We start from the raw sequence: 27,041 nt of genomic DNA, 5'->3' as shown, positions 1-27,041 counted from the left end.
TTTGGTCACACTATTTAAACAGTAAAGAAATGCTATTGTGAATAAATTACACATGACATAAAATGTCTTCACAAAAATACAATGGGCTTCAAGTAGCTGTTGAAGCAGAGGAAGCAGTCCATGGATAGAAGAGAAAGAGAATCTGGGTTTTAAATAATTTAACAAGCTGTAGGTTATGGAGATATAGTATTATTATAGTTGAAAAAGGGATTAAATCTAGAACCCAAGTGCAGGCCACAATCCACAACAGGAATAAATTGCAGTTTGAGGCCCACAGAGTGATGGATAATGGAACACAAGCTCTTGGTGTAGAGCACTTGAGGAAGTGATGCAGCTGATCCCCAGTTACAGGAGTGATGAAGATCCAGTACTGTGTGAAAGGGGTTGATGCACATGAGTTGCAAGGAGAACAGTGATTGTAGAAAAGCTGTGAGGGAGTGAGGTTTTGCAACGATCCAAGACCAGGTGACTTTCTGTGTGGGGGAATATTTCTACCAGTGGACTGAGTTTGGATTATTACGTAGTGGCATAACAAGTTCCAATGACTGGAAGCTGGAACACAAAATGCATGCTACTAATAAGTAATACTCTTTATTATGCTGATGATTCATTTATGAAAGAGCTAAGCCATAAATTTAGTAGGCCCCTCATCTGGCCAATTCTTTCAAGATAACAGATTAGGTGTCTTTCTCCAGAAGAAATGTCATAGCCTTGTAGAAAAGGTAGAAGACAGTGAGATGATGGAGGACTCACCAGAAAAATTCTTGTGGGCTATAATAATCTGGAAGCTTTTTGATCTGGAATAAGTCTGTCAGGAGCTGGAGTGAGGCCATCAGGTTTTTTTCAGATAGGCTGCTGAACAGCTGTCAGACACTAGCTGCCAGATAACATAAAGAATGTGTCCTGCTTTGCCAGAATGTCTAAGTGATTTTGGCAGTGGAAGGAATTGTGGGCTTGCTTCATAGTCTTTTCACCACAGGAAGGGATGATGCACATTATAATCTCTTCTAGCAGAGCATTTGTTTGGGCATCAGAGGAAACAAAAGAAAATACAAGACAAAAATCCAGATCAGTGCCCTGTGGAGAGAGTAAGACCAGGTCTTGGAGGCTTTTACGTGCAGTTAAGTTTCACTCTTCAGATAACTTTTAGAAGCAGATCACTAAATCATGTAGTACTTTCTGCTGACAGTTCTGATTTGTTTGAAGCTGTTATACATCATTGCTTTAGAGTAGCTTCTACTGGACTCACCAAGGTTAGAGATGGGAAATTTGTCTGCTTTTATGTTCCTTTTGTCCAGCAAGCCTTTCTTCTCTTTGCTTAGACTGTGCCAGTTTGGGGCTACTGCCCTTTCACAAGTGTCAGATGTGACTCTTGTGCTTTGCACCCAAATGGATCCTAACTTCCTGCTGATTTAGCTGTCCACTTTTCTCAAACCCAGCCTCCTGGAGGTTTTACTCCCCTCATGATGCACATGGTTTGAGCTGCTAAATGTAGGCCATGGAAATGTTGAGAGGCAAACTGAAGCCTCTTGTACTCCAAACCTTTTATTCGTGACTGCAGTATCATTTAAGCATGTGTCGTGTGGGTTTTGTAAGGAGTACCAGACTCAGTCTAGCTTGATGGGTTTTTATGTGCACATACTACCTCCAGTTAAATTCCATGAAGAAAGCCATCTTCTGATGCAAGTGAGTTTTGTCCCCTACCTCTCTTGTTATAGCGCTGTATCACTACCAGGTGTTGGGCTGCTGCAGTGGTTTGTCTTCTGCCTGTTAGGACAGGCTGAGGTCTCCAGGTACCAAATCTTTCTCTAGAGTCTTCCATGAGAATATCAACTATATTCAGTAATTCTTTGTTACCAGCTTGCTGTTGTCACTCTTCTCAACTTTCTTATGAGAAGGGACTAGAGATGGCAAAGATGTTAAACAAACCTGGAGTTCCTCAGTTTATAGAAACACTGATGCAGTGTATGGACATAAAATGGGTAACAATAAGGAACCCTAGATTGTACAGAGATCCTTGAGCGCTGTCTTGCTCCTGCCTGAAGGTGCCTCATGTTAAAAGAGGCATGAGGAAGATACCAGTGCTTGTCACCAGAGATAACTGTCAGCCATTCCCACCTTCACAAGCTGAGAGTGAAGGTTTACATTAAAATAGTGACTGCTAAGTTAATTCTAATAAATTGGCAATCAGGAACTGAGGAAGGATGAATATACTACATAAGCACAGCATTGTTCATATAGCATAGATGTTTAAAATATAACTTTCCTGCTAGTACTGAGAATCTGCTGGAAGTCAGTCTTAAAACATAATCAATTGCAATGAAACACAGCAAAGAAGTTATGATTAATTTTTTATCATAGTAATCATCTTTATATATAATTTTTGATTGATCAATTCTGTGAGAGACTTAGATTTCTAGGAAAAAAAAATCAGGAAAGCCACCAAGGTTCACATGAAAGTGGGGATCAATGTACTTTTAAGTACATTTATTTGCTCAACCAAAAATGAGCATGTGCAAACATTCTAGAGTTCAAGGGAAAACCAGTGAACCAGCTAGAGTCCAAAGGAAAGATCTTACTGATTGTTTTCACAGGAAAGCACCTCTAGCCATTACCATATTTTGAAGGGCCACTATTGTAGGGTACTTTGTTCTGTAACTGGTGTATAATTAAGAACTACTAAGAGAAATCTAAAAATTCTTTTATAGTAATTAATGAGTAGTTCAGTACCATCAAAGACAAATAATTCAATTGGATGCTATCCCTCAAATATTTTTCCTGTTGTTTTTGTTAAATCCTCGCTTCTTTCCTGAAGATTCCTCGCATTTCACACAGAAGGTCCTCTGTGCCTCTAGGTCAGGTCTCTCTCCTCAAAAACTGGCAGTTTGAACCTCATATGTTATTGGGAAGTTGTTGCAAACTTCTTTAATTTGTTATGCTTTTCTGCAAACAGTGCTGCATTGCAAACTCCTGCATGATGCTGTGCATGATGAAGGAAGAGAACACAGCTCAAAGTTCTCCTTTGGGCAATCATGTACTCTGGTTACTTTTAGTAGCAGCCCCCCATCTGGGGCTCTATGTGTGCCTGATGTTGTTTTGTGCTGCCTTGTGAGAAAATGAAGCAATGTGGCAAGATCTGAACAAAAATTTACCACCTTTTACCAAAAAAGTATTTTTTCATACCAACTTTTCTGAGTCTTCAGCTTTAATTAATCCTTTTTCTTGATTATTCACTTAAAAATGAGTGAAGCTCAACAATTCACAAAGCCTACTTATGTACAAAGAGCCATGAGGTGTATCTCCATATGGAATGATTGCTTCTATGTACTTTCCCAGGAGTTTTGTAACTAGTTCTCTAGGCCTGGCAGCAGGACTGAATTACTGGCATTGTAATGGCTTGCTGAGCTGTGATGGTGCTTTTGGAGAATGTCATGGGTATCACATGCTGGAGGGAATGAGGGGAGTGCCCATTTTCTACTTGTAATGAGAACTAGGGAGAGCGAGAAGAAACTCCCTGGCAAGTTCAGGTGTGTTTACACTGCTGTACCTGCATTTGTAATAAACAGGTATTTCCCTAGTCACAGGCAAAATTGTTGCTTTCCCTCATCAGATGAGTCAGTTCAGAAAAAGACAAAGTTTCTTTACCACAAGGGCATTCCTGCCAGAGGACAGATTTTTGTATCAGATACATCGAACAGGCTGAAATTATATCTAATTAATGACTGTGTAAGCTGACCTTGTGCTAGAAGGCCATATGTTCATTTGTGTAGACATGATGAAGACAGGCAAACAGCATCTGCAGAGATTACAGATCTGCCCCAGAGCTGCTTACTCACTGCGAGGCACTTGATGAGGAAGGCACTGCTGATGCTAACTGCCTGAAGTAGCATTGATACTCACGGATAATATGTGAATTTTCATGGCATGTTGCTGCCTGCAGTCTTTTGTCACTATGGGATGGGGTCCTCAGCGTGCAGATTGGCTGGAGATGCCTCATCTCTGCAAGGGTTGTGATAGAAATATTCAGATACTCAGGGAAACCTGTGTGTGGGCACTGATGTGGCAGGTGGTGTACAACTGCTTTTTTTTAAAGAGAAGAGAAGCAGGCATGAGTGGGAATGGCTCACCTATGTGGACTTACAGCTGAGAGCTTTTCTCCAGCCCATTGGAGCAAAGTGTCTTTTATCATCAGGTCCACTAGTCCTGAAGATGTGTGCCATAGCTAGTGGGAATGTGTGTGCATGTACTTCTGTTAAGTGTATTTCTAGCCAATGAGGGAAGGGAAAGTGTGTTTTAAAGGTGTTCAAATAGTAGTTCAGTGTAAAACCCATCCTGGAAGTCTCTCTCAGCCTTTGAGAAGGCACTGAGAGTGATTTTTAGTTTTCCTTTTCTGGTGGAGGACATTGATATCAGTAATGTTTCAAGAAGTGAATAGGAGACTTTGGGAAGGGCCAGAGGAAAGAAAATAATTTTGCTGTGATCCATTTTGCTAAGATGAATGATGACCATTTACCTTTCACCAGAGTTGTGTTGCCTCAGTGGGAACATGATGGCTTGGATTGCATAGGCAGAGTCTGGAAAAATTCTGCTGAGCCAGAGGAGAAAGACATTTCTTTGTCCTTGAGGAGTTTTGTATTTGTCCTGTGGGATGAAGTATAAGTCAAACAGGCTAATTTTGAAAACCTAAGAAGTCGCATCATTTTTCCCCTGGTGTTTTTGCCATTTCAGAAGCTCTGTCTTTTCTTTTTCTTTTCTTCTGACTCTTACTCTGCCAGAGACCATCATTCTGGGTAGATGGCTTCCAGTGCTCTTCTGCCTGTGAAGAATAAACAGTAGGCAGAGTCAGAGAAGGGATATTGTTCAGCTTTGTGGCCACATATATCCTCACTATCTCTGTACAGGAGCCCTTAAATCCTCCAAAAGTGACGATTTGCATTAGAAGATGGGAAGATTTGTAGTTACTTGTCAGTGATCTGGAACCACTTTTACACTTGTCTGTACACCATCAGTGGGCAAGTGGGCTTTTCTGATCAATTGCAGAAGAACTTGGAGAGATTTCATTTGTCTCAGTATCTCTGTGGGTTTAGTTCTTAATTATCCTTTTGTGCCATTCTGCTGAAGCATGTTTGTTAATCACTCCAGAGTACTTTAGCTTCTTTCAATATATTGAATTCCACTTGGATGCTTTTAAAAGTGTTTGCACAGCATATGCCTTTCTTAGGAGTATGGGAAATATCCACAGTCTGAAACAAAAGTGCAGTGTTCCAAACTCAACATCCATGTTGTTATCCCGTAAATTAGTACACACTGTGCTGTTACGTAAGTTTGCCTTGAGTCAGAATAATAAAAGCTGAGTGTACTAAAAGGCTGATAAGCCTGCCATGAAGAATTACATTGTTCAAAATTTTCTGTCTTAAAATACCACCTGTTGCATTACTGACATGCTGGTAGTATAGTGTATCTTGAGAACTAGTAGAAAGAAGAAAAAAAGGCAATTTTTCAGGCCGTTCAGGTCTGAGCTTTGGCAGCCTTGAATTTAGTATTGTCTCAGAGCCACTCTTATACAAAAGGACTTCAAGAAAGCACAGCTGTTCTGTATTTTTTTTGGATATTAAAAATGGACAAAGTCACTTTTCAGTAATACTGCCATAGCCTCGGGGACCGAATGCAAAAGACAAGTGCTCCTTCTGTTGGCAGGTGGGAAGTTCAATCCCTTAAAAACCAAAATAAAAAATAATAAGATAGATGGTTGTGCAGATTCTGAGAGTAGCCTGCAATGAGGGTGAAGGGACAAGTACCCACAGCTGCCAGAGAAAATCACTGCTGGCAGTGTGTGCGTATAAAGTGACAGCGCGCTTCCAGCAGCTCTTAAATGAGTGGCGAGGGGGAGAGGGGAAGTTCACCCCTGCTACCACAGTTCTGCACAATGATCGCCTTTCTGGGTGCCGAGGTCACAGCTGCTGTCTGGAGATTATGTACAGAAGCACTCTTCTTCTCTGGAGAATGAGGTTTCCTGGAGGATTAAGCACAGGCTGAAAGCAGGAGGAGTTATTCAGGAGGGAGACAAAGACCGTGAGCTCAGGGCTGTGACAGGCAACAGGGGCAGAAGACTGAGCAAGAACAGGACTGCTGGGAGTTGCTGCTTGCATGGGAGAGCCTCCAGTTAGGGATCCTGAAGTGGTCCAGTTGTGGGGTGAAACCCATTGAGGGTCTGGCATGACCTTGCCTGTTGCAGGACTTGAAGTGTTGCTTTCCGCTCATGCGGGAGGTGGATGGAGTCTGAAGGGCTCTGCCATCTCCTGCATCTGGACTAAAGTAATTTCTTGCTTCTAATCTCAAGCCCTGTTTAGTATTCAGGAATAGTGATCAATGCAGTAATCTGAACCCCTATGTAAAGGTACATATGCACTCTCCATCTGCTCAGAAAGTGATGCTTTTTGCATTTTCTTCTGTCACTGACGTGTTTCACCATGCCTTCTAAACCAAATGCTTTGGTGCTTCCTTCTTCCCTCTTCCTTCTTAGCTTTCTTTATTCTTTTTTATCTCTTTTTTTTCTCTCTTATTCTACTATTCCACCTCTTGGGTACACACATTCCCAGGCAAGTATCCAGAATATCCTTTACCCACGTATCATGTGCCAGCACCTCTGTTTTGTGTAGGAAGGTCTTCTATATTTGAAGCCACGGCCATCTGTCTCAATGCTAAAAAAAAAAAAAAAACACCAAAAACACCAAAAAAAACCCCACAACCAGGTTTCTTGCAGCTTTATGCAAGGGCAATGGCCACAGTTCTTCTGCATAACTGTAAAAGGAAAAATGCAACTGATTCTATAGTAATAATATCTGAAACTTCTATTTATCAGTTCTAAAGTTAAGTCTTATTTCACCTACTGGATCAAATTTCCCACAGATCCCATATGCTGGCAACTTCTTTTTAGTGGCTTCAGAATCCTAGTGCTTTTTATAATCTGAAACAAATGAGTGCTGCACATAATGTAGGAAAGGAGAGGTGGAGGCAGAGGAGGCTGACAATGCATACATTCAAACGAAGTGAAAGTGCAAGTAGGAAAAATCTGACTGTGTTGGTAGAGCTTGTCAGAGGACGTTTGAGGCATATCATGTATTAGGAAATTATAGCTATTTTAAAAGCAAAAGAATGAAACTTCTTAAAAGGAGCAGAATTCCAGAAGGATACTAATGAGTAAGTGTTTAAATGTAATGCCGTAGTTGCTAGTTGTCCCTGCTGTATGGATATTTCCTAAGTGCAGTGTGAGTCTTAACCAAATCACATTTTAAACTCTATTTCCATTTGCCTCTCACTCTGTAAAATCCTCTCTAAAAATGAGCATTGTCAAATAAATTGGTAAGAATTAAAATACTGCTGTTGTAGCTGAAAATAGTTCACGCTTTTGATGTTGCATTTTGGCACAAACAAAAGTAAACAGGAAATCATACAAAAGCTGTTGAGAGAAGAAACTCAGTGCGAGGTAGAAATGTAACCTGTGCTACTCACTTCTGGCCCTGGTTGATATATTGTTAAGAGCAAAATGTTGAAGAGTGCTCCCTTGCAAGGAGGCAAGGAGGAACTGTAGCAACTTTGAATTTTTTTTTTTTTTTTTTTTTTTTTTTAACCACCAGTCTTATGAAGAGTACTGCTGACTGCCCACATCTGTTGAATTGGATTAGAATCTGATTAGTATGCAGAGTTAGAAAACTTCTATAAAGTTTCAAAAATAATGTGAAAGAAATAGCGTAGCTAAAAATTCAGAGAAGAATTACTGAAATGTTCCTCTGAGCATAACTTGAAAGTAGCTTTACTGCTCTTTAAATATGTAGCTCACATGAATGGTAACCTATTTTACTTATTAACATTTTCTGTTCAGATAATTTGTTAAGTTTAAAGATACCTGTAGTATCTAATTGACCCCTGTAGCTACAAGTCCATCTGGAAATCTAGGCCCATACTGAAGAAGAACAATAAAGTGATTTTACTGTTTGTGAAAGCAATTTTTCTGGCTTAGTGTATGCCTCAAAAAGGATAATATACCTGTCCTATGTTTGTGAAGTACCACAGCAAACACAAAAGCATAGTCTGTTCAGTTTATGTACTTACTTTTTCAACACTGTGCAACACTGTGTTGTAATGGCATGTTTCCAAGCAAAAACATACTTTCCTTTTTAATCTCATTCACTTACATGTACATCAACTATTTGGTATGGCAAAGTGGTTAAATTCAGTCTCAAATGTGGTCCAGAGGAGAAATGGAGGCAGAAACACCTTCTGTAATTCTTGCTGTAGAGGAATAGAAATTCTTTCCCCATGTCTCTAAATTTAGGGCTTACACCAGCACTGAGAAGCAGTATTTTTTAAAATAAAATGTTGATTTGTGAATCTTTTAAGATGCAAATGGCTGCTTTTTTGTCTTCCTTGTCCATTGCAGTTCTGAGTATCTGCTCAGCCTTAGAGGTGCAATCTCTTTTTCTGTGGGACTGCACAGGGCGTATTTACAGAGCGTATCCATAACTTGCAGGGGTGGGAAGTAAAGTGCATTGGTAGTATATCTTTTGTATATCTATCACACCACAGTGTATTGGTAGTATTTTTTGTGTCCTTAAGGAAAAATCTTAAACAACATTTATGAGAAAGGATCAGCATAACACTACCAGATGATTCAAACTGTGGAAAAATTACATTTCACTTCTGTAGGGCATCCCACATACTTAGTTGCTATGTCTTGGCTTAGTTGAGATTATGTTACATATACACATATATATACATACACACACACACACATATATATATATATACACTTTTTTTCCCTCTTTGATCTATTTAGAAGAGAGATAGAATTCTGTTACATTGCAGATAGAGCATAGCAGAAGGAAAGGAGGATGTATTTTTTGGGGAGAAAAGGGTTTATAAGTATCCAAGCGCTTGAGTTTTTCTGGGGTTCTTGGTTTCAGCAGTAGAACTCTGTGAGGAAGCCCCTCTGTAGCAGAACACAGGCTGTTTCTCCCTGGTTTGGGATCAGCTTGTGCAGCATGCCTGGGACCATGCAGGATCCCTGTGGAAATTGCAGTGCTGTAAAATCATGGGCTCTGTCCAGCCAGTGCACTCCAACTAGGATGGAGTAGGATGTATAGGATGATGGGGAGAAACATTAACTTCTCTCACTCTGCTCTATGCCTGCTTACATCACTCTCCTGATCTTAGTTGTGATGCAGCTGGTGGCCCAGCTCTTCAGTATTTGGCATTCTCAGCTTTCCAACCTTGAGCTGAAAAGTATTTTCTGTGTTATGATCTTGTTCCTCTCTCCAAGGGCAAACTTGAAAGCCATAGTACTTTTTTCTTTGTTGTTGTGTGTCTGAATAAGTTCTGAGACTCTTGCATTTGGAGCGGAAAATTCAGAGTAGCAAATTTCTACCATTTCCTGAAAGAACTGAAAATCACCTCTTCCTTGATACTTGCAGCAAGATTCCCCAAGTCAGGGCAGTGTTTAGAAAGTAGCAAAAATAGTAATGATCCTTGAAATTGGTTTTGTTAGACTGAGTTAAAAGGACAGGAAAGAAAATGTGTGGGGCTTGTCCTGCTTCATAGCACATCAATCTCGTGTGAGTGCCAGTAGTTTTGGGGTTTTTTTTGGGTTTTTTTATGAGATTAATATAGAAGGCCAGAAACTATTTCTGCCTACAGGAGCAGGCATAGTATATCCTGCATTCTCTATGTCTTCCTCCTCTCACTGAATGCTGAAGCGTGAAGCATATTCTGAGATGTTTCTGTGCTGTGCACTTGCACAACAGAAAACAGCAGTAGGTGGGATATTGGAAAAGTTAATAGCACTTACTCAATGTGGAGGTGAGAAGATAGTTTTGTTTCAGCAAGATAGTGACTCATGATGCTGAAATGAATGTGATGAGGCTGGTTATTTTAGCTTAGATATCACACATACCTGTTGAGGTCTGAGATAAAGGAAGCAAACCCTCAGTAAGAATACTGTCAGAGTTCAATACCCTGTAGTGATCCAAGTTGTAAAAGCCTGCCTCATCACATGAGAGCACAGAGCGCTCTTTCTGGGGCGCTTTGAAAGGAAGAGTGGTGCCTTTGTTGGCAGGGTGCTGCCCTGTGCCAGAACACCACAGCGGATGGCAGCATGTGCTCTGTATTCATCCTTGGTCTGAATCCAGTGATTCTGAAGAATAAATGAAATTTGAGAATATTTCCTGGATTGGGGAATGCTGTGATCAGGTCCCATTGGGTGTCAGCAATATGAAAGGCACTGCTTTACCCTGGTCTGAATTCGTTCACTTCCGTTCTTCTTCACACCCCAAGATGCTGAAGAGAAATTCTGCAGGTGAGACATAGTATTTCTAAATATGTGGAGGGCTTTTTTTTTTTCAGCTTTTGTTTTCCTTGGTTTAAATTCAAAGTTATGACACTGTTTTACCTGAAGTTTCTTTTGATAGACCTTCACTCCTGAGAATCCTAAAATCTCTGCTGAGTTTACTGGGTATATCTCTTACCACCTGTGGTGGGTTGACCCTGGCTGGACATTAGGTGCCCACCAAAACCACTGCCCTCCTCAACTGGGTAATGCAGAGAAAATGTAGCACAAGTCTCATGGGTTGAGATAAGGAAAAGCTTATGTGAATGGAGCTGAGATCCGTTTTATTTCATTTTCTGTGTCAAGCTGTTGTGGCATTTGATTCCAAAGGACTCATCTCAGAAGGAGTGCTTGCAAAGTGAAATTCTCACTCCAATGTGAATGAGAAAACCAGTTAACATTTTGGTCGTTAATTCCTCTTTTCTCCTGCCTAGACTATTTTGTTACTCTCACACATCTTTTTATGACCTAATGAAGGCCTCTGAAGGATTTCTTAAGTCCCTTCTTCTTTTGCTTTGACATTAGACCTTCCTGTGGTAACATGGCAGCCTTGTCTACTGTCTTGGTATCAAACTGTGAAATGCCTCAGAGCATGGGAAAATGCATGTCCAGCCTTCAAAGGCTGTGGTGGTAGAGAAATCCTGCAAATAATGTGTAGTCCTTTCCAGCCAGATTCCTTAGTGCCCTTGAACAAACACATTAAAAGTGAACCTGTGGCTACTGGAGACTATGAAAAAGCTTTCCTGGGAGTCAAGGTGGCAGAGCTGGTGCACCAGGGAAGGGTGTTATCACTAGGGTCAGACCCTTGGGCTGTAGATGCTCAGTGTTGCAGAGGACCTTGTGAGAAGGAAGGGTCCCTGCCGGAGGGAGGAGGGTGTCTGCGGTCAGACCTCAGTCGCTGCTGCGCAGTTGCCATATGGACACCGTGCTGTGCCAGTGCCAGCAGCTCTGGCATTGCAGTGGGGACCAGTGAGTGACATGCCTCTCCTGCCAGGTCGTGCAGATCTGCACGGGCTGCACTCTGCAGGAGGCAGCGCGGTGCTGCATGGGCCGCTTGGCACGGGGCAGGGGATGGTTGAGAGCAAAGTGCTTGTGCACAGCAGACACTGTTGGGAATCTTGAGCTTTGCTGCAAAAGAAATCAAGGAAGAGACATGAATCCTCATCCTCAGGAAAGTTTCCTGAAGCAGAACCGAAGAATCTGAACAAAGCAGACATTTCTCCTACAAGACTCCTTCTGTAGGCTGCAACCCAGGCTTTTTTCTGAAGAGCTTTTATATCCACCTCACTTGCAAGCTGCCTGCCTAGGATCTCATTGGCATTCTGCTTTTCTGCTGCAATCTCATGTTGTTAAGGAGTGTGATTTTTCTTCTTAGCTGTGCCACATATAGAAGATTACATAAATACTGTGGAAATTTTGGGAGAGGGAGAACGAAGAAGAATAAGAAGAAAAACCAAACCAAAACCACCATACCCTTCCTCTAAGAAGCATTTTGACTTTGTAATCTTATGTCTTCCTCACAGAGGAAATTCTGTTTAATGTAGAAGGAAGGCAGACATGCCTATTTGCTGAGAAAACCACAAACTGGCTTCCTAATGGTCCAACTGTGTTAATGAGCAATTACAGACAAACACATTGAGCTGAGGTAGATTTATTCTCCTGGCAGCTGTTGCCCAAAGATGGTTTGATGCAGCAGTGCTTTTTCCTCCTCTTCAGTGTTGAACTCATTTCCATCTCCTTCCTCTTGCCTTCTTTTCCTGGGTAAATAGAAATTCACTTTCTAGGTTGAAGCCATTTCATAAAGGTCATACTTCTAAGTATCTCTCCCGTTAAACTAAAGGGTAATTCCAGGATGGACGGAAGGCTTTTTTATTTTGCCCCTTCCTACAGCACAGTGCTTTAGTTTCTCATTTTCAAAACGGGTATTTTCAACAAAGTGCCCAGGATACAGGGGTGAAATTGAGCTTTGAATACAGGACCCTTTCTACTGGAGTGCCATGAATGTGTTCGAGTTCTGAAATCCTCGATGGCAGGGTTCGTGAAGTGTTGGGGGCAGCCAGGCCAGCCTGGGCTGCAGTTCAGTGGAAGCAGTGCACGGACACCGTGTTGCTCTTTGCAGTGTCAAAAGATTGTCTTTTAAATAAAGTCTGAAACCGATCAAATAATAAGACTTTATCAGTCGTGCTTCCTTCTTTACAGAAAGACTGAAAATTTGTAAAATACGCTTGCAACTCGGGAAGGAGAGGAGGAATAAAACTTCAAACAGCGCTGCTAAAAACAGCCTGGGCTGCTTTTGTTTGGACTTGCAAAACTCAGCAGCTTAATGCCTCCATTGTATGCAGGGGGAAATATGCTAATTCAGAGCACATTTCCCATCAGAAGCCCTTTCAGGCCTGTCATCGCTGAGATATGAAGGGTGATAAACGTGGGGCCGGGGGGCCGTGCTGTGGGAGCGCGGCTGCGGGCCTTGTGCGGTGGCGGCGCTGGCCCGTGAGGGCCCGGCCCGGCCCGGCCGGGTTCCGCGGGGCGCGCAGAGCCGGGCCGGGGCTGCACCGTGACCCGCGGCTTCCCTCTGGGTAACACCGCTGCCTTCTGTTCACTTAAGTGCACCTAAAGCTGAAATTACAGGTTTTCCATGACAAGGCGGTTCTTTTCCAAGTTTCTGATGCGCGCAGGGCGGTGGTGCTGAGCTCGAAATGGGGGATGCTGCAGCTGGCAAGACTTTTTTCTTTCCAGTTACACAACAGAAGGGAGTCTGTGAAATGCTGCTTAGTCTGCTACCATATCTATATGATTATATTTGAGGTTGAAATAAATGCATTCATCAGTGCTTGGTATGTATTAAAAATCTCTAAACACTAGTCTTTAAATACTGACTGATATGTATAAAAGCCTAGAGTTTGGAGTTTTTTCCCATTCTCTCTTAAAGTTCTGAAAAGGTCTTTAAATGATGGGGTTTGTCCCAGGACCCTGTTGGGAGAACTAGGGAGATGCTCCATTCACTCAGGAATGCATTTTCTCTCTTCCTTTAAACGTGTGTGTTGTTTTATTGTAGAGAATTTGGGCTTTAGTGAAATTGACGATCTGATAATGTTGCTATGATATTTGCTTGGAAACAGTTCGAAATGGCAGTGAAAAATTAGTTATAGTTTGTTTGGCTCTATAAACTTCCAGTGTACTAATGGCAAATTAAACTAAGCAAATGGGCTTTTGATTGTGTTTGCAATCTGGTGATGTTCTGTCTGCAATAGAAGTATGTACTGCACTTGAACACACAATTAGTTTCTGAGGACCATGGCTGGAAGTAAGTGCTTATAAATACTTTTAAAGCTGTGGCTGGTCTTTAGTTTCTTGCCTGTACGAATAAACTTGTGAACAAGTGATTTGGGCTGGGTGATTTTGGCTAAGCATGAGAAACTGTGGTCTTTTCCTGCAACCTGTGGACACGTCTGTGAGCTGCAATGTTCCATGTTGAGCAACATGCCTTTGGTCACATCCACCTACACTTGGCGTAGTAGTTTTTTTCTACGTAGAGTTCTTCTTACAGACCAAAGAAAAAACCTTAGCCAGAGCCTTGTGTGTTGTTTCTGCCATGTGCTTTTCTCTTGTTTTAATTTTATGGGTTTTTTTCAATATATACATCCCTTCCCCTTTCCCTGGTTCCTTAGCTCCTTTCTTTTCCTCTCCAAATGGTGCAGAAAGGTGGAGCAGGTAATTGTACTTCAGGAATCTGTAGTAGTGAGGTATAGGGAAGATGTGTCTATAGTACTACGGAAATCAAAAATGCCTGGGGCATTTTCAATAACTAATGTGAGGGTCTCCAAAGGAAGCACATAATGAGAATGCTTAGTGTTTACACCTGGGAAGGTCCAAGTGCAAGAGAAATGGTTACAAATGTGCTGAAAACCAGAGAGTAGAAATAAAATGGGATGAGAATGATACAAGGAACAGATGAAGAAAAGTAGATGCTAAACGAATTTCACTCTGAGTCATGACCAAGTGCAGAAATTATGCCTTTCAGCTGTTTAAAACAAGAGAATGTCACGTTTGGAAAGAAACAGAGATGGAGATGTAACTAGGCATCACTCAAAAGAGAGTCTGGGTGGTTTTCAGGAAGCAGGACTGGAGGCCATTTCAGAGCCTTGGGACCCTGCTCCTTCTGGAGAAGCTGCTCCTTCTGCACTGACTGCAGCGGGGCCCTGGCCATTGTGCAAGCCCTCCTTTGTGCCAAGCCTCAAAACCTGCCGGGTCACAGAACGGCTCTTCTCACCAAACATTGAAAGGCTCCAAGGTTCAGACACTTAGAAAATTAGGCAAGACGAAGTGTTGGAAATATATACTCTAGGGAATAATCCTGCCCTGGCAAGGGATTTTACTTGACAGCCTATCTGGGAATCCAGGCTGAAAGCTGCTACTTTGTCCTTAACTCACCCTATATATAGCACTTTTGTCTCGGAGCTCACTTTGTATGCAGGATCACCCACTGCTGAGGTTCAGCAAAAATTGAGGCATGACATGATCCAGACAGAGCTCCAACCACACTCGTTGTTAGCAGGTTAAGTCATTCCTTGTTTACAAAGGTAGAGGGGTGGGGTTTTTTCCTTAATTTTGCTGAACTCCATGAATGCACACTTCGCTTTTTGTGGGCACAAGTGAAAGACCTGTAGAACACTTGAGCGGCCCTTGTTTGTTGTTCGCAGCGGCGCTCTCAAATGCTTTGCAAAGCGCAAAAGGACCACTACTTTCGACATGACTGAGATCTCAATCACTGCAGCTGGGAAGAGGGGACTGGAAAACTAGACTGGAGAAGTTACTTGGCACATATTTAGTCGATGAGTTAATTGGACACTCTCAACGTGGGACTTGTTAGTGTCCTGCTGCTTTCCTAATGAGGATATCTGCTGTTGCAAAGAATACAGTGATTAATTGGGGACCGTTTTGTTAGTGTCTTAACTGAGGATTTCATGACTAGTGTCTTATGCATGAACAGAGACTACATTTGCAATTCCACAGGCAGTCCAGCACTGCATGACAGAACTGGTCCAGGATCTTTCCAAAATATAGTTTAATCACACTGGAATGAGGATTTTCTGTCTTGGGGAAACAGCTACAGTTGTCGTGACTTACAAGGCGCTGAAACCTCAAACAGTGAATTTCAATACCTCATACCAATCATTATTGTGATGCTTTTTTTTAATCTCAACATTCTGACTTTTGAATTTGGTGGACTTTCCAAGAAGTTGATGCACAACTGCCCAACACTGCATGAGTGGGTCTAGGAGCAATGTATGGCAGAGCCTGGGGCTGGTGGTGCTGGTTTTCCAACCCGGGATACTGAGATAAACAGATAACAGTTCTCCCAAGGTGTGGCTTAGCTGTGCTGCAAACTCCAGTCTGATCTTGGGTAACTTGGTTCCTGGCCCTTGAGCTGCAGGAGTCTGTAGCAGTCTGTACACTGGGATGGCTGTGCATTCACTATCAAACTGAATACCTGTTGGATGACTCTGTAAATTAGTATGCATTCCTCATTGCGGTTCCAATGATGCTCATATGGTTTACTGTTGAATAAAAAAACATATATTATTGTATGCATTTTCTTCGTATAAATATGAATATGCACACATATGTATTTTTTGCATGTGTACATACACACACATATCTACATCTGTGGTTTATGCATGGAATCCTTTGTGACATTCTAGGAGGATTCTTCATCCTTGTCCCTCCCCTTGTACCCCCAGTACAGTGTGAGGTACCCTTCTATAATGAGTGCCCCTGGTTTCTTTTTGGGGAGCTGTAGGCTTTTGCACTCCTTTTTATTTCCCTGCTTTTTTCCATGCTTTGTGAGAAGACTGGACTGAAGCCAAGACTGAAGAACAAAATGAGTGCTGAATAGATGAGAGATTGTAGGTGGGATGCTGAAGTCTATGCGAAGAGTGGGAGGGCAATTTTGAAAGTCAGAACTGGATGTAAAGTTAGAGAATTGTCTGATTAAATCTGATTTTGTGAAGCAAAAGAGGCTAAGTTTGTGTCAAGACTGAACTCAGTGGCATTTATTTATAGACAGTGGAAAAAAAATCAACAGGTAGCCTCCCAATACCAGTCCTGTGTCAAGCTCTTATGTTTTGAGATGGAACAGCTGTATTAACAGGAGTATATTCTAATGATACCTTTGCTGCCTTCTAAATTGCTGGCAGAAATAGCTCTTCTACAAGTACAAGAGGCACTTCTACTTGAGTGCTGGCAAGTGTGACATAAATATCTAGGATGCTATTTCAGTATGTCCAAGTATTCAGAAGCTCCAGCTAGTTTTCTGAGATGGCAGTAAGCTTTGACAGCAGTATTGGAGAAGAGGATTCACAACAAAAGCTAAGTATGTTGGATTGTCTTCAAAGTGCAGAATTAAGGCAACAAAGACAAAAGACTTGAGCATATTTTTTTCCTGCTGCACTACAAGGCAGAGGCAGGATAGATGAGAATCTCCCTTCAGTTGTGATGGACAGAGGGAGCAAAAAAAAAGGTGGTTATGTGTGCCAGAGTCAAAAATTCTGGAGGAGCATTTGAAAGTACTGTTGAAGGCTTCATGTACTAGTCATATATGTGAGGATCTTGCCACTGATGAAGAGAAAAATTTATGGAGATTGGGTAATTCAAAGCCTTGTTTTTCTGCTTCATTGTAAAGTTAAAGCATTTGAAACCTGCCATGCAGTACACTTGTAGAAAACTATGCCATAAAATTGTGGAGCTGGAGTGGAAGCTGAGGACAGCCACTGGAACTGGAGCTCTGAACACTTGCCTAATGAAAGTTTCTTCCATGGGAGTTGCTAGGAAGTCTTTGCTTTCATTTTCTGTATTTCCATGCTGTTTCTACTGTAGTCTAAATGGGCTCTAGTTTGTCACCATATTTCTTTCTGGCTTGCCAAAAGCATGGTGCTACTCTGGGCAGCCTCACAGGAGAGGGATGCAAGAGGTGATGTTGATTCCAGCTTAGTTTCAAATGTATCCTATTTTGTTTTAATTTTTATTGCCTTTTATTGGAAGTCTTTGGAATGGTTGAGAGTCCTGCATTTTGTCTGTCAAAGAGTTTTGAATTATTTTCCCCAGATTTTTTCTTTTTTAAATACAAGTTTATAATAGCCAGGAAAATGTTACTAAGGCCCTTTGATTAGATTAGATAAATAAAATCCTTCGCTTTTAAAAATCATTTATTTCCTTCTGTGCTGTTGACTGCCTTTCATAAGCGGAAATGGAGTTCCCACCTGCTTAATAAGACATCAACTTTTTATTTAATTTTGACTTTCATTATAGTTCTTCAGGTTATTTTCTTTGGTAGACTTCATATCTCTGCAGCCATCTTTAAGACTAGAACTTGATGAGACCTAGCTATGGGAAAAGCCATACAGAACCATCTGCTCACTTTCTAAGGGATTTGTTTTTTCCTTTTGTGTAACCAGTTAGAGGCTATCTGTTGGTGTATGTATTGGGTCTGGGCTGTTTATTACCTTTGATTCTCAGCCGTGGCTGTAACTGTAGTGCTCCAGCTGGAAACAGGCAGGCTGGACAGAGAGGTGTATGTACCCCAACAACTGAGTGACATCTCCTTTGCCTGCTGCATCTCACCAGGCGTTTAGCTTGGCTGCAGTCATTGACATCTTCATGAGGCTTTGTTAAGGGAGTCACAGCACTGGCATCTTCACACTGTTAAGGTTTGCTTTCCCTCCTGGACTTAGCTCCATTGGTTAACTTAGTGATTTTCTTTGGCTGCAGAGATAACCACTACCCATGCTTAAGCCTTTATTTTTTCTCTTTCTTACAGAAATTTGAGACTGAGACCCCTAAGCGCAGTGCAGACTCATGTCTGTGTTTTATACTGTGGCATAAGTGCAGGGATTTTCCACTGTTACTTGTTAGTTTGGATTCCATTTTCCTAGTAACCTAGTATATCTGAGAGAATGAACCCCAATTTATATTTTTTTTGTGAAGTACTTGCAAGATATATGACTGCTGCACAACTGAAAACTTGTCATGCTTTGATTTTATCCACATGGAAAGTTTGCCTGCTTTTGCATAAGTATTTGGATTGGATTTTATAAGCAAGTCTTTGGTGACTGGTTTAAAGCTGAACACGGGCAATTACATTGCACCAAGTGGCTTCACGTGTATCTGTTCTTTCTCTTAAATATTAAAAAAAGTAAAAAGTATTCTACAAGTTGTCTTTAAAATTAGTTGTTTGGACTATGTATCAGTCTTGTTTGAGGGACAGTCTCTGTATTTTAACTTCTGAGTCTTGGATCTCATAGATAATCTCAATTTGCTCTTCAGCTATGTGAGAACACTCTTTATTACAGCTCTGTGAAGCCTTTGTAGAAATGGCAAGTGTGTATTCATCTCCTGAAAGCTTGTAAAGAATTTGCTGTAGCTTATGGTAGAGGTTCTCAGCCTGCAGGAATGTAAACTAGATTCAGTGATATTAAAGATAGATGTTCAAAAGGAACTGGCACATGAACAGAATAGGGATTCTAATGTATTTTTTAACTTCTGCAATTGTGCTATTTTAATTGACTGAGCAAAATGATTAAATGTGTGGTTTGGGTTTTTTTTTTTTTTTTTTACCTAGATAAAATGTATTTAAGCTTTTTTTTTTTTTTAATTGTTTTGCAGTAAATGTGACTTGGTCTGCAGTGCCTTCACATACTTTCCTCCACTGCTATTCATCCTGAGGTTTGGCAGTAGGCTCAAAGCTGTGCTTTAGCAGCAGAAACCCTTGCTGCTCAGCCCCTCTCCTCATTTTCACTTTTGTCTTGCTCTGCAAAAACAAAATGCTGGGCTGAACTTCTCAAATGTAAGTAGGTGCCTGCCCTGGTTGCTGGTTATCTAAATCAGCTTGGTGTATACCAGCAGTTTTTTACTGAATATCAGTCTTAAAAGATTATTTTTAAATTTTGCCTTTGTGGCTTAATCTCGTGCTGTGTTGTCATAGGCATAAACTTTATGTCTCCCAATCTCATCACAAGGATGTATCTGTTTAAGGGAGGGAACATTGAATGAGACAACTTGCTAGCTGAGATTAATGCTTGAAGCACAAGATCAGCACCCATATTAGCACTGGAGGAAATATTACAGTTTGTTTTATTTGCTGTATTTATCAATGATGGTGTAAAAGTTTGAAAATCAAGAAATTACTTAGGATGATAAGTGCTTAAAACCTATCATACATTGCAGCAATCCAGAAAATAGTAACAAGGTAAGGGAGAGAATTTTACACTCATATATCACTTGAAGCTTTTAGAGGATGATTTAGTTGGTAGAATTAATGCTTTTTAATAGTTGGGATTGATTATTTTTAAAATGTTCTGTTCAAGTTCTTGTGAAGTTGATTCTGGTATTGTGCACTGATTTGTCATTGCCTGTTTGGGGAAGGGGTTATTCTGGGGAAACAGTTGAGGAAATAGTTTCCCAGCCTGTTAGTTTTGGGTTTCTGAAGCATCAGAAACTCTGAAGTCCTGAGCCTGCCTAAAATTCTGCTCACCAGTAGGTAAGCGTGCAGCTGTTTGAAGGAGTAGGTCTCACTGGTAAAGAGGGGAGGGCTACAGTCATGGGTTTCCTCCAGGGACAGTCTGTAACCAGAGGTTATGTGTAATGTATTTTCTGTTTAAATAAAGGAAATTCCAGATTATGTTTGTATTTTCTGTGTATTTATACTGATGAGTGCATTGATACCGCACCACTTGAATTAGGTTATGAACAGACCTTTTGTAACTTAGGATAGTCTGAAGGGAGGTTTCAGCCTTAAGTTTTAGACCTTCCAGTCTAAAAGCAAAGATCACTAAGAGAGATCTAGACTGTGACAGAAGTCCCAACTGCACAATGAGGCGTTCCAAGAAGAGAATTTTATGTCAGAAGCAATCAAGTGCTTTGACCAATTACTAAAATTTGTGTTTCAGCAAGGAGGGTGTATTTGGTATGGATTTTCAGGCTTACTGATGTTAAACAGGGAAGAAGCCCCACTCTTTGTAGAACCTTTTATTTGTATAATCATTATACCAACAACTTTTAGTACTGGTAAACACATCACCCATGCTTTCACCTTTCGGCTGTTTCAGGGAGTGTGTTTGCAGTGCATGGTCTTGCTGGGGAGGGATTTCAATCTGTGTGTGGATTGCTGTCTTAGCACTGGAAAGGAAGATTGGGGAAATATGCCTTGCCACCTGGGTTGAGGTCTCTGCTGTGCCTACTGATTTGATTACCTTGAGAAACCCAACCCCTTGCCCCACATTGGCCCCTCAGGATACTTCATGCCATCTACAAATTAGCATCATCCTGCTTACATCGAGGTCTGCTGAAGTGGGAGCTTCAACTGCAGACTTTTCCTGGGCTCCAAAGAAGCATTTTAGGCAAATGCTTGATATCAAATTTTGATGCTTTGATACGAAACCTTAGGATATGACCAAGACCTCATGGCAGCTGTGCTGAAGCCTGAAGTCTGAGCAGTAATGCCCAAAGCTAAGTACAGCTGTGTTGGCTGTGGTGAGAGAAGGGGTTTGTGCACTAATTTCTTGAAAGAGATGGAAACTTTCTCTAATGGTTGGGTCTGAGGGCTTTTGTGCTTTTCACTTGACATCTAGAAATAAAAATGCACAGCAAAATTGTGGGTTGTAGTAAATTCAATCAGAAGAGACTAAATTGCAGCTACAAATCTTTAGACTGCTTGCCTCTTCCCACTCTCCTGTTTGAATCTGTTATAGGGAACATGCAGGGTGTAGGTTTTAACATCCCCAGCATTTGCTGTATCTGCTGGGCATCTTTGCAGGCTGCAGAACTGGCTGCAGTGGCTGGACCACAAAAGCCATCACTCCGTGCTCCACCATCCTACATGCACAAAGAGGTGCCTTTGGGCACTTGTGCCTTGTACAGCATGTTGCACTGTAAGGCATTGAGACAAGCAAAGTGACAGGCAAGGTTAATTGGCCCCAGTGCATCATTAAATGTGTCAGCTGTGCTGGGTTTTGGGAGGGGAACAATACCCCTGTGCTCTGTGGCTCCCCAGCACAAGAGTGGGCTGGGGACCCCTAAAGTCCTGGTGGATGCAACGCTGGCATGTCTTGAGTTTGTTGCTCCCAAGTGCAGCTTATTTGATCATGCTGCAGTCTGTGTGGATTTAGAGGAGTGATCAAACGTGCTGAACAGCAGCTCTGTGCTCATTCCCAAGCATGGCTTTTGGTCTCTAGTGGCAGACCTCCTTTTAAAGCCCAAGTTGTGTTTTCTTAAACATTTTATCCTTTAGAGTGTTGCACGTGCATTTTTAGATTACTTGAACGGAACGGGCTTCCTGTCTCTTTGCTTGGATATTTTTTCTTTTTTTTTTTTTTCCCATTGTGCTCGCAAGTCAAAGAAAGAATTAAAATTTTCCATGTACATACATACATATGCCCGCTTTTGCTTTTATGCTTCTCTCACACAGTCTTTTACCGTGGGTGAGCGGAACTCTCAGCAAAGAAAGCAAACAGAGAGAACCGACCCATCACCCCCCACCCCTTGAAAGAGCAGAGGGCATGTGGAATAAATCAAAATGCAAAGCATAATAACGAGGTCCCATGGGAAAGCAGCCTTGTGATTGTGTGCCGGCGTGCACTCCCCTTAGAGACGGCGGCCGGGGGCTCCTTTCTTTCTCACTCGCATGTCCCCTCCCGATGTCACCGATCCATTCACTGCCCGGAGAATTGATTAACATTTGTTGGGAGACGGGGAAAGAGGGGAAGAGCGGAGGGCAGGAGGAAGGGGCGCGATGCTGGTCCTCACGGTGTGGCGAGCCGAGGCGCGGGGTGGCTATTTTATAGCTGGGGACCCTGGTGACGTATAGCTGAGCGAGCTGGCACAGCTCCTCCTGGACCAGTCAGCGGAGCGAAATTGAAGCTGACAAGACTTCTCTGGCATTTTGGAAAGGACTGTAATCTACTGTAGGGGAGAACAGAGCCGCTCAATCACCGCCGCTGTAAATAGGAGACGGAAGGGAGTGAGAAAGGAGGCGAAGAGAAAAAGTGCTTGCTGGGGGGGGAGGGGGGGCGGCATTTTTGGTGGATGGTATGAAGCCAGCCATGGAAACTGCAGCGGAGGAAAATGCAGAACAAAGCCAAGAGAAAAAAGGTACCCAGGGGTCTAACAATAGCCTGTTTAAATCTTTTCATTCAGGGGGCTTAAAGAGGTTTAGGCCAGTTTTGTCACTTTTTCAAATAGCTCTTAAACAATCATTACTGCGTCTTCGGGCTTTCAGCCGTCCTTTCCTGCATGGCTTGACAACAAATTAATAGAGCATCAACCTTTCTGTCTGTGTCTGTATTTGCTCTGAATCTGTCCTAACCCTACCCGAAATGATGCTTGCAAAAGAAGTCCCGTTATTGCTGCGTCTCTGGCAGATTTTGGTTAATTTGGTTTACAGAGGTAGCGTGTGCCTGTGTGTTTGCATGTTGTTTTTGGAGCCGTAATCTGGTGTTTTCATCGAGACTGGCCATGTAGCAACGCTTTGCGATGCAGTGTGGGAGACCTCGGTTATAGCAACATATAATAGATTATAATGTCACACAACCTTCGTGTAGTGAGCTCGATGCCAAATGCTACTCTTATTTTTCAAATTCCTTTTCTATGGTGTCATCTGGCAAATTTTACTTCTCTAGCTATCTGCCTGCACTATGATGGGGGGGAACAATGCAATGAGTTTTGCAACATTAGATTTCAGGATGTGTTAATCATTAAGAATTGCTGCTTAATGGAGAGAACAATTCCATGGTAATGGTTCTGTTGTAGGGAGATGGCAGCAATGAAAGAGAGGTGCTCCATCCATCCCAGCTTTGCAGGTTGATTCTGTTTGGTCTGGAGTGCTGAACTTCAGAGCATAAATTCAACTCGCAAGGGATATTTTCTTTCTGCATTGTATAATTTGTGTCAAATAACCGTTCCTCTTCAGTGTAGCAGACTACAGATCACAGCAGTTTGTTGGGGTTTTTTTTAGTGAAGAGTCTTTTTAAAAAACAGGTAACGTGATTTCCCATGACTTTACCTTCCTTTTCTGATGGTAATTATTTAAATTTCTACTGTCTTTTTACTTGTGTCATACTACATTATTTTAACCTGTTGTGTATCGTTTATAAGCAATCGAGTATCTCATCTGAGTATCTCATAGGCTTAAGCAGCTGATAAACAACTAATGCATTTCCCCAAGCAGAATTCTTTCATCGATTGTTAAGTAGTTCAGATATAAACATGATAAATCCCGGTAGTGTCCAGTAACAGATTTTGTTTTCCTACTTTGAATCTGACTCCTGCTACACACTTCATATGAAACAAGCTTCAGTTTCAAGTAAATGAAATTTGTCAAGTGATTAGACATAGTACTACATAATCCCTTAGGGATTTCACAAAAGGAGGTCCACTGATGAGAGATTAAACTCTGAAAGCCATTAGTGTATGTGGACAATAACCCACCTCACTGCAGATTTGAGTAATTAATGTACAAAATGTCTCTAAAAGACTGACTATAAAACCACCTTGGATTGATAGGTCATTCTCCAAAAATTACAGCAATTCTTTCTTCTGAATGACGAGCTTCTTTTAAGCCAATGGAATTCATGTTACAATGAGCACTAAAGAAAGTTATCTGTATGCATTAGCAACTGCGCAAAACAAAATGTGTTGCTGAGTGTGTTTATGATGGGTTTATGGCTTCCCTTTTGTTTTGGCAAGGATGAAAGAACAACATGTAGAACAGTAAATCTGCTTCCAAGTCAAAGAGGTTGATCTGTTGCTTTCATCAAATGCAAGCAGGGAGCCTCCTATTCCAATGTTACCACCATTTCTTAATTTTTTCTATGATAATTTTATACTTTGGATCTGTTACATAAGTACATGTATGTAACACTTGTAGGCTTTGTTCTTGCCCGTTCTCCAGTTCCTGAAAGTAACACATGGTCTCTCACATTATGCTCTGTATTTCTCTTCACTTAAATTCTCAATATGCTTCACAGCAAATTAAAATGCAGAAAGCTGAAACAGTCCTACTCCTAATTTCTATAGCAAAACAAATAGACCAGATCCCCCTGCAAAGTTACTGCTGTGAAGTGGTCATGGAGGAGACATATTTGGTTTTGAGGGGCAGATTTTCCAAAGTGCTAAATCTGTCAAGTCCAGTTGGGTTTTCAGATGGGCTCAGCAGGCATCATGTACCTCTCAAATGTGAGAATTTTTCAACAGAGCTCTTTCAGCAGCTCCTGTGGAGGCAAATGGGTTTTTTCTGTGTAAAGAAAATTGTAGGAAAATGCTGCTGCTTTATTTTGGGGTACAGAACAGAAGAAGACTCCTTCATTTACTCTCTGGACCACGTCTCTTACTTGTTATGCCTCACATGCTTGCCAGCCTTGCAATATTTTCTTCTTCCTCTAGGATCGTATCTGGACTTGGTAATGGCCATCCTTTATGAGATGCCCTAGATCGAGTGATTTCAAGGCAGCTGCCACAGCTTGAAGCAGTTGAAGTCCTATCACAGGGTCTTTTAGCTCCTCCTTCTAGAAATTAATTACAAAGCCTAAGGAGATAAACCATCATCTGAAGGGGTTTGGGAGATGCTGCTATTGCTAAGACTGAGCAAGGGAAGATCATGAGCATTCTGCTTTGGGTACTCAAATTCACACTCAGAATGGTTTTTACCGCCAAGTTCTGGGAAGGTATCTGCATTTAACTAATACAAAATCATGTTTTTAAGCTAAGAGGTATTTTCCCTTAGCCAGAATTTTAAGGTGCATGTTTCTGGGGTGTGCTTTCAATGCAAGGACCTTCTTGATGATGTGCTGCATTTTTGTGGAATAAATACTTGGAGGAAGTCGGGCTAGGACTACATGCTGTCTGTGTACAGGTCTCCCAGTACTTGGGAGAACCCTGGAGAGCATTGCTGCTGGAGCACGTGGCATGAACAGCGAGGTCTGTTTTCAGTTTGAGCACCTAAAACAGTCGTACATGAGCACTGGTGCCACACAGGTATTGGTTTGTGTTTCCCTTCTCTGGGCAAGCGTGCACAGCCAGCTATTTTGGACTGCAGTGTAGCTGAGACAATTTGCACAAGCTAACGTGCTTTATGAATAATTACAGATTTATAAATGAAAATTACTGAAAATTATTTAGACTTTTAAATTTCCTAATCTATAGAATTCCCCTGCTATCTTTTAATAATTTTCATGAATCCCCTGCCTGATTCAGGCAGTGATACTACCCGGCTGATGGATTCAGTGTTTATCTGACATTTGTTTCTCTGCACCCAGATGAGTGGCTGCTGTCCCAGTTTTTTTAATTGGAATTGGAACAACCCTCATGTTGATGGAGATAAGAAATAAGTCAGCTTTATGCTGTGTATCAGCAGCCCTTATCAGAGGAAAACACCATGAAAGCTGAAGCAAAATGTTTAACAGATACTTTGCAGGACTGCAGGACAGATTGGATGCATTTTAAAGATGAAGGTTTACAAATTATTACAAATGACAGGGTTTATCTTGCAGGCATTAAATTAAATCAAAACGTGAGGACTGGGCAGGCAGATTTACTGAGGTGGAATAAATAAGAAAAACGAAATGCCATTTTGGATCTGCAGTGAAGGCTATAGATCCTGATACATATTAACAGAGACAAGAAGTTTCCCTTTTCATTTAACTGTGAGAAATATTACCAAGTTGCAAAATAAAAAAAAAAAACCTACAAATAATTTAAAAAAGAAAATAAACCCCAACTGTGGATGACCACGGTGAATTCAACAATTACACACAGGATGGAATAAAGACATGATACTAGGGTTTACGTTCCTTATATGAATACATATGATGTTCAAATTGCCTATGTTCTGCTGAGGAATAATGAAGACCACTTTGAGCAGCTGTACCAAAGGTCCATTTTAATTGGCTCTTCCCTGCTTATGTTCTCTTGATAAAAGAAGACCTTGTGCTCAGTAATAGCTGTGAGCTTTATTATTTTTATGGTATATGAAGCCATGTTTCAGCTTTTAAGCTCTAAATAGACAAGTACATACTAGTCAAAAATAGAAAGAAAATACTTTGCTTGTCTTATACTATTGCACACAGTTGTACAATTGTATTTAAATGAAGGCATAAAGTGCAACGTGAGAAGGGAGAAAAAATTTCACAAAGAAAAATGTGATAGTGTGATTGATGTGCAGTTTATTTCACTTTTAGTAAAGTTATTTTTACACAGTGAGCTTATGACATTTTGATGCATCACAGATGTATTTTTCATTACAACAAACTGAAAAAAAAGTATTTTTTAGAATATGTATTATGATCATCAGCCAACATTTCAAAAGTACCCACCTATGTTGTCGCAGTGGTATGAGAGCTGTCAAGCCATTCAAAGATTTTTAGTACGCTGCATATTCCCCCCATTTTAAGCAGTTGATTGGTGTTTCAGATCCACTGACAGCAATAACTGCTCTAAGTCCCTGAAGAATACGACTGTAGGAAGAGAGGTCCAGCCCTGGGAGAATCTGGGACACGCGATATTCTGGGGATAATAATTTGGCAGGCTTAGTGATTTAGGTTTTAATGAATAGGATTTGGTTTCTAAATAGGAGGGGGTTGAAAAATACTCAGAGAATGCACTCATACTGGTC

At 41.3% G+C, this 27,041-nt stretch overlaps 1 protein-coding gene across 14 annotated transcripts in view; it reads left to right on the top strand.

Moving 5' to 3' along the window:
* The window catches only part of GPM6B (glycoprotein M6B), a 104,999-nt gene that overhangs the window by 49,062 nt on the left and 28,896 nt on the right, over positions 1 to 27,041 (top strand). For 3 of the 14 annotated variants that reach the window (XM_030281013.4, XM_030280996.4, XM_030281039.4), the window contains exon 1: positions 10,315 to 10,351. The exons of 5 other annotated variants lie outside the window; for them this stretch is intronic. In XM_030281013.4, coding sequence (XP_030136873.1) covers positions 10,330 to 10,351 — 22 coding nt within the window. In that variant the 5' untranslated portion in view covers positions 10,315 to 10,329. Of the gene's footprint in view, positions 1 to 10,122; positions 10,352 to 21,848; positions 22,526 to 22,619; positions 25,096 to 27,041 lie in introns of those variants that run through there. 6 more of the 14 variants (XM_030281075.4, XM_004174935.6, XM_012569475.5 and 3 more) reach the window with 6 other exon arrangements.

Source organism: Taeniopygia guttata, chromosome 1 (genome assembly GCF_048771995.1).
Source record: "Taeniopygia guttata chromosome 1, bTaeGut7.mat, whole genome shotgun sequence".
NCBI classification, from domain to species: Eukaryota; Metazoa; Chordata; class Aves; order Passeriformes; family Estrildidae; genus Taeniopygia; species Taeniopygia guttata.
Note: the sequence above shows the minus strand (reverse complement) of the source record. Positions and strands in the feature narration are given on the sequence as shown.